Source organism: Chrysochloris asiatica, unplaced genomic scaffold (genome assembly GCF_000296735.1).
Source record: "Chrysochloris asiatica unplaced genomic scaffold, ChrAsi1.0 scaffold00114, whole genome shotgun sequence".
Taxonomy (NCBI): Eukaryota; Metazoa; Chordata; class Mammalia; order Afrosoricida; family Chrysochloridae; genus Chrysochloris; species Chrysochloris asiatica.
Window position 1 is genome coordinate 1,039,748 of NW_006408632.1, and position 7,572 is coordinate 1,047,319.

General features: G+C 41.1%; 1 protein-coding gene across 3 annotated transcripts in view; it reads right to left on the reverse strand.

The window, feature by feature from the left end:
- Window positions 1-7,572, reverse strand: part of CCDC88A (coiled-coil domain containing 88A) — a 171,485-nt gene that overhangs the window by 22,219 nt on the left and 141,694 nt on the right. For all 3 annotated transcript variants that reach the window (XM_006868012.1, XM_006868013.1, XM_006868011.1), the window contains exon 23: window positions 3,296-3,441. In XM_006868012.1, the coding sequence (XP_006868074.1) occupies window positions 3,296-3,441 (146 nt within the window). The remainder of the gene's footprint in view (window positions 1-3,295; window positions 3,442-7,572) is intronic.

Sequence of the window (7,572 nt, forward strand, 5' to 3'; positions counted from 1 at the left end):
ATACTAAAACCCTGCTATCCCAACAATTTTCACATGTAGAAATCAGTGACAGTGATTATATTCTTTAAGTTGTGCCTTCATTATCAATACATTCTACCACCATGAACTTATAAATTCAGGAGTCCAGGTATGGTGATATAGGATTATTACTGGACTGACAGTCACAAGAGATGCTATGAGTTAGAATCAAACGCAACAGAACACAACAAAAACAACAACATAAATTCAATGCCCCCTAAGCAAAAATTTCCCTTCTTCTAATCAGTGACTTCTATATATTTGCTTGGAGTCCCTGAGTGGAAAAATGACTAAGCATTGGCCTATACTAACCAAAAGGTTGGCAGTTGCAACTCTACCAGAGGCACCTTGGATAAGCCTAACAATATGCTTCTGAGAGTCCCAGCCTAGAAAATTCTGTGGTGTGCATGCTGTTCTGCTCTGCACACATGGGGTCACCTGGAGTTGGAATCATCCCATAGCAACTAAAACAGTACATATTTCCTTATTTCACAGAAGTGAAATAATACAGTATGTGTAGTTTTGAGACTGACTTATTTTCTCAGCATGGTAAATCCAAGGTTCATCCATGATGTGACATGCATCAAGACTTAATTTCACTTTAGGACAGAGTAGTAGTCCAGTGTGCATATACTACATTGTGTTTATCCATTGATCTGTTGTTGATCACTTTGCTTGCCTCCACCTTTGGCTGTTGTGAAAAGCGCTACTATGAACAATGGTGTGCAGATTTCTCTTTGCATTCCTGCCATCACTTCTTCTGGTTCTGAATGCCTGGGACTAGGAATGCTACATCACATGGTTGTTCTGTAATCAATTTTTTGTGTGTGAATTGGGTGATAGTTTACATGGGAGAACATCAGCTTTACATTCATCCTATCATATTTCGTTTCATTAATATCATTCTTTCATGAACTTTTTAAAGCCCCCTTGTGTATTTTTATATATGTGCCACTGCTTTTGCTCCTCCAGAAAACCCAGCCTAAGACATCTGGTACTGAGAATGGTTCTAAAGGAACAAAATTCTGAGGGTGAGTTTTCTGAAATGGTTCTCAAGTCTGGCCTAACTGAAATAAGCAAAATAGCATGACAAATGGATCAAACATTGTGAGAGACAAGCCTCTGGGTGACTGTACATGACACGTCTCTAAATTTTGTCAGAACGAGAAGTATGTGGAAGCAGGTGATTGGTGTAACTTTCATTAAACAAAGTGGTGAAACAAGGAGATAAGCTAAAGGCTTCAGGGTTACAGCTCAAGCGCTGCATGTTGTTGTTAAGTGAACCATAGCGACCCTGTATAGGGTTTCCAAGGAGCAGCTGGTGAGTTTGAACCACCAACCATGAAGTTCAAATGACTTTGCAGTCTGACACATTAGCCCGCAGTGCCACACCAGGACTCCCGAGTGCTGCATTACTGTTTGTGCTCTGAAAGAAAGCCTTATTTTTTGTAATAACAGAGTTGATATTGCCAAAAATCTAACTCAGAGTCTTGTCCCAAGTGTTGGTTTTGTTCTTAAGTGCTGTCTAATTGGTTCCAACTCACAAGAGACTCTGTATAGGGTTTCCAAGGAACAGTTGCCTACTAAATTGCCAACTGAATTTTCAATCTCAATTGTGTTTGAAGTTAAGGTGAAGTCATTGATTGGGAAGAAACTGGATTCTGCAACTTGGGGTGGGGACACATGACAAGATAATGAGAAAACTGGGGACATGTGGCCCTAAATTCTTTTGAGCGACTCCTGCTACAGAATCACCCCTCTTACTCCTACCTGAAGAGATTACTCCAGCTGTGTCTACAAAGCCACATTCCCCAGTAAAACCCTTCTAGCCCCATCTAATGAAACTAATCCCAGCTATGTTTGAGGTATTGTCTGGGTGATGCCTTATAAGACATACTGATAAATGTTCCTAAGATCCACCCCATCAACTACTAATCTTTGCTTCTAGAATTATAACTAAACTTAAGTTCTAGTGAGTCCCAAGAGGTGAAGCACCAAGTGTTTACCCATGAGGAGGTACATACTACAGCTTGATTTTTCTAATATATACAAACAGAAACCTGGGGATTATGGGTGGGAATGGCTATTACAGGGATATGGTACAAGGAACACAATGTTAGATCAATTTGAGTTTATTGATATGAGCCTACTAAGCACAAATGGGAGTCTTGGTGTGGCAATTTGGGTTAAAGCGCTGGATTGCAAAGTTGGTTTGACCTGCAAGGTCAGCAGTTCAATGTCACCAGCTGCTCCTTGGAAACCCTATCAGGTTCAGTATGGGTCAGAACCAACTCAATGGCAGTTAACAACAAGAAGCACAAATTCTCCATTCAATGTTTTAGCCTGAGAGGATAGTCCACTGAAGCATGGATTAAGTGGCCTATATTAAAGCTAAAATGCTAGAATTGCCTTGGAAGACTATAGAAGAAAGTGTCCAAAGGGTTTACAGCAATTGGAATGTAAGAGAGAATTTATCAGGCTGGACCCACAGATCCAATTCATGGAATGTCCAGATGACACATCCTTCAACTTACAGTTAGGAACCAATTTGTGAAGGGAGACTCAGCATCCTTGAAGACTCTTTGATTGCTACTTTTATCTAAGTCAAATCTGACAGTGGGAACTGCTCTAACTGATTAAGCCACCTAATTACAATGGAGTCCTGGTGTGGTGCTATAGGACTGCTAACAGAACGGTTTCATGGCTCAAACCCACCAGCCACTCCTCAGAAACCCTGCACAGGGTCACTATGAGTAGGAACCAATTCAATGGTGCTTAAAAACACAACAACAACAACAACTACAATGAGTTTGATGGGAATCTGGGGTGGTAGAGGTAATTAATCACCAAAGGCAATTATCACATTTAATCATTACATCTCCAAGTTTTTACAACTGCCGTTCTCTTGGCCTGTGGTGCTGCAGGATAATGCACTGGACTTCCAGGTCAGTTTGAACCGGAGGGTCAGCAGTTCAAACTCACCAGCCGTTCCAAGAAAACCCTATACAGGGTCTCTCTTGGCCTGGTACTTCCTATGCAAATTTCCACTGAACCTTTTAGTCTCAGAGATCAAGCAGTCATCTTTGGGAACTCCTTGCCAATCCCAGTCTAAGGTAACCATTCCCCAATATTTCTATGAGTCCCACATATGCACTCCAAGAAATACATGTTGAAATGATGAATGATGTTCAAATTCAATAACAATTAACATTAAGTTGTCTTTGCTATTGAGTATGGTATTGATGAAATCATGAATAATAAATCATTTAATACCTACATGTACTGTCTTTGTTCAACATGAAAAAGATCCTTGCTTTCCATATTCTGCTCCAATAGTGTTCTGTTTTGTAGCATTAATGTCTGAATTTGATCTAGCAGATGTCGATTTTCCTCTTCTAAGTTTCCTTTAAGTTGGCTTAATAACTGTTTAAATACATTTAAAGAACAAATCAACAGTTATACTCAACATAACTCACCCAAAACATCTGAAAAAAATGTAAAGTACTTCCCAGATATATATTTGCTGTTATTTGAACAGTTAGTTAGGTGTACTTCGATTAGAACATGATTGACAGCTATTATTAGTAATACCGACAGTTAAAGTACTTTGTTACTACTGGGCATGCATTTTTTTCTTGCTTAATTCTCACAAACATTGGGTCTAATATAAGAATAAAATTTCTAAATCACTGTTTCATTTATAGTTAAAAAGTTAGATTCAAACCCTTAATCTTCCACTAAAGTAGCTACGAAAAACTTGGGGAAAGTTAGCTAGTTCTCCAGGCTTCTGTAAAACGAGGATAATAATGCCTACTTCCTAAGACTGTTGTGAAGATTAAATAATATATGAGGGTCTTCAAAAACATTCATAGAAAAATTCCATGATCTTGTAACTCCGACTTTTGAAGGTTCCGTATGTTTAAAGTGCCTGGTAGCATGCCTGTTACACAAAACATATTCATTCACACTCTGCTCCCCAACCACTACTTCAAGGAACCCAAAAGTTTGTGCACAGTTTCTGCGGCTTGATGAAGGTGAGTCAGGTAATCTGCTCAGTGGTTGGTATTACCATCTGATATTACTGACAGCTAAGCTACTCTTTCTTTAAAGTGAACTGAAATTAGAAATATACCTTAACTAGGCCACAGACTCCAGAAATCATAAAGCCCAGCATTTAGTATCACCGACTTGACGGTACTTAGCAACAACACAGGGTATATTTAGAGTATATTTGGAGTCCTAGCGTGGTGCTGTAGGATAAAGTGTGAACCATAAGGTTGGCCGCTCAAATTCACTAGCTGCTCCTTTAAAGCCCTATACAGAGTCACTATGAGTCAGAACCGATACCACAGTACACAACCATGACTACCACCATTGAGTATATTGAGAAGCCCTGGGAGCAGAGTAGGCTGCTAACTGCTAGCTCAGCAGTTCTCATCTGCCAGTTACTCCTTGAGGAAAAGGTGACCTGTAAAGCATATTGAGGAGTTCTAATGTGGTGCTGGCAGTTCTGGTGTGGCGCTGTGGGCTAATGCACCAAAGCGCAAAGCCGTTTGAACTGCAAGGTTGACAGTTCAAGCTCACCAGTCGCTCCCTGGAAACCCTATGCAGGGTTGCCATGGGTTGGAACTGACTCAACGGCACTTCACACAACAACAACAACATGATGCTGGAGTCCTGGTGTGGAGCTGTGGGTTAATGCGCCATACTGCAAAGCCTTCTGAACTGCAAGGTCGGCGGTTCAAGCTCACAAGCTGCTCCACGGAAACGTTATATAGGGCCGTTATGAATTGGATCTGACGCGGTGGCACTTAGCAACAACAACATGGCACTGAGAGAGCACAGTGGCTCCATATGATAAATACTCGACTCAGAATCATAAGGTCCATGGTTTGGTTCCTGCATTTGCTACTCAGGAGAAAGACGAGGCTTTCTGCTCCCTTGAAGATTTACAAAACCCCAGAAACTCTATGCAGGGTCAGTATGAGTTGGAACTGACTTGATGGCACTTAACAACAACAATGTGGCTCTGTAGGGTAAGCACTGCACTGCTAACCAAAAACTCAATGGTTAAACAACACACCAACTGCTCCTCTAAACCCCTTTAAAGGGTAGGGTTGTTATGAGTTGCAACCTACTCGATGGCACTTAACAACAGCACAACAATACAGTATATTTATAAGCCCTGGTGGCGCTGCAGAATAAGCACTGGACCAGTAACCACAAGATCAGCAATTCAAACCCACTAGGCTCTCCACAAGAGGAAGGGGAAGAGGAAGCTTTCTACTCCCGTAAAGATTTATAGCCTTGGAAATTTGATATGAGGGTCGCTACTAGTTAGAATCAAACTGATGTACCTAGCCTAGGACTGGAGTCCTGGTGTGGCACTGTGGGTTAATGTGCAGGACTCCAAAGACAGTATAAACTGCAAGGTCTGCGGTCCAAGCTCACCAGCCACTCCTTCGAAACCCAACACAGGGTCCTATGGGTCAGAACTGACTCAACGGCACTTAACAACAACACCCTAGGATTGTCCTGGTGTGGCGCCACAGGTTAATGTGATGCACTGTAAGGTCGTTTTGACATGCAGAGTTGGTGGTACAAGCTCACCAGCCGCTCCTTGGAAATCCTATACAGCGTCGTTATGAATCAGAACCGACTTGACAGCACTTAACAACAACAACAAAAAGCCTAGTCTTCAACAAGCCTTGTTTGGATGGCATTCAAACTCTTGGAATCCTGATGGAGGATGCGAAACCACAAACAACGGGGCCACCCTAGACCACCAGTAAGCTAGTCCCAAGCATATTTGCCAGCCAATTCGATTAAGGAGCAAGTTCTACCAAAATCAATTAATCTTGGACTATATCAACAAGAGAACACTGAATGGTTTAAAATTAACAAAGGTGTGCAACAAGGTTGTATTCTTTCACCATACTTATTCAACCTGTATGCTGAGCAAATAATTCAAGAAGCTGGGTTATATGAAGAAAAACGTGGCATCAGTATGGAAGACTCATTAACAACCTGTGATACGCAGATGACACAACCTTACTTGCTGAAAGTGAAGAGGACTTAAAACATTTACTGATGAAGATCAAAGAGCATAGCCTTCGGTATGGATTGCATCTCAATGTAAGGAAAACAAAAATCCTCGCCACTGGACCAATAAACAACATTCTTATCAAAGGAGAAAAGATTGAAGTTGTCAAGGACTTCTTTCTTCTTGGATCAACTATCAACACTCATGGAAGCAGCAGTCAAGAAATCAAACAACTTACTGCATTAGGAAAATCTGCTGCACAAGGCCTTTTGAAAGTATTGAAGAGCAAAGATGTCATCTTGAGGACTAAGGTACACCTGACCCAAGACATGGTATTTTCAATAACCTCATATGCATGCGAAAGCTGGGCAGTGATTAAAGAAGACCGTAGAAGAATTGATGTTTTTGAGTTATGGTATTGCAGAATATTGAAAGTGCCATGGGCTGCCAGAAGAACCAATGAATCCATTTTGGAAGAAGTACAGCCAGAGTGCTCCTTGGAGGCCAGGATGGCCAAGCTGTCTCTCATACTTCAGACATATTGTCAGGAGGGACCAGTCACTGGAGAAGGATAACACGTTTGGTAAGGTGGAGGGTCAGAGAAAAAGAGGAAGACCCCCTGTGAGATGGACTGGCCAACTGGCATCATCAATGGACTCAAGTGTGGCAACAGTAGTGAGGTTGGCCCAGGATCTCCTGTGCACAGGGTCACTATGAGTCGGTACCGACTCGATGGCACCTAATAACAACAAATATCAATACATCTATTCCATCAACCTATAGACTCATGAGCAAATAAATGTTTACTGTCTATTACCACTGAAGTTTTATGGTTGTTACACAGCACTTTGTGACTAATAAAACTTAAACACAGAAAATGGAATAAACTTTAAGTTGAAATTGTTGTTAAGTGCCATTGAATCAGCTCTGACTCATGCAACCCTATGCACAACTAACGAAAATACTGCTCTGTCCTGGGACAGCCTCATAATTGTTGCTACATTTGAGCCCATTGCTGCTGACAATGCACCAATCCATCTTGTTAGTCTTTTTCCCTGACCCTCGACTTTGCCAAGCATGATGTCCTTCTCCAGGGACTGTTCCCGCTAAATAATATGTCCAAGTATGAGAGAAGAAGTCTTGCCATCCTGGCTTCTAAGAAGCATTTAGCTGTACTTATTCCAACACAGATTTGTTTGTTATTCTGGCAGTCCATGATGTTTTTAATATTCTCCTCCAAAACCAAAGCTCACATATATCAATTCTTCTACAGTATCTCTTATTCACTGTTCAACTTCCACATGCATATGACACAATTGAGAATATCAACGCTTGAATCAGGCACACCTTAGTTCTCAAACTGGTATCTTTGCTCTTGAACACTTTACAGAGGTCTTGTGAAGCAGATTTGCTTAAGGTAATACACTATTTTGATTTTTCAATGCTGTTTCCATGAATGTTGATTGTAGATTCAAGAAAAATGAAGTTTTTGACAACTTTCGTCTTTTCTC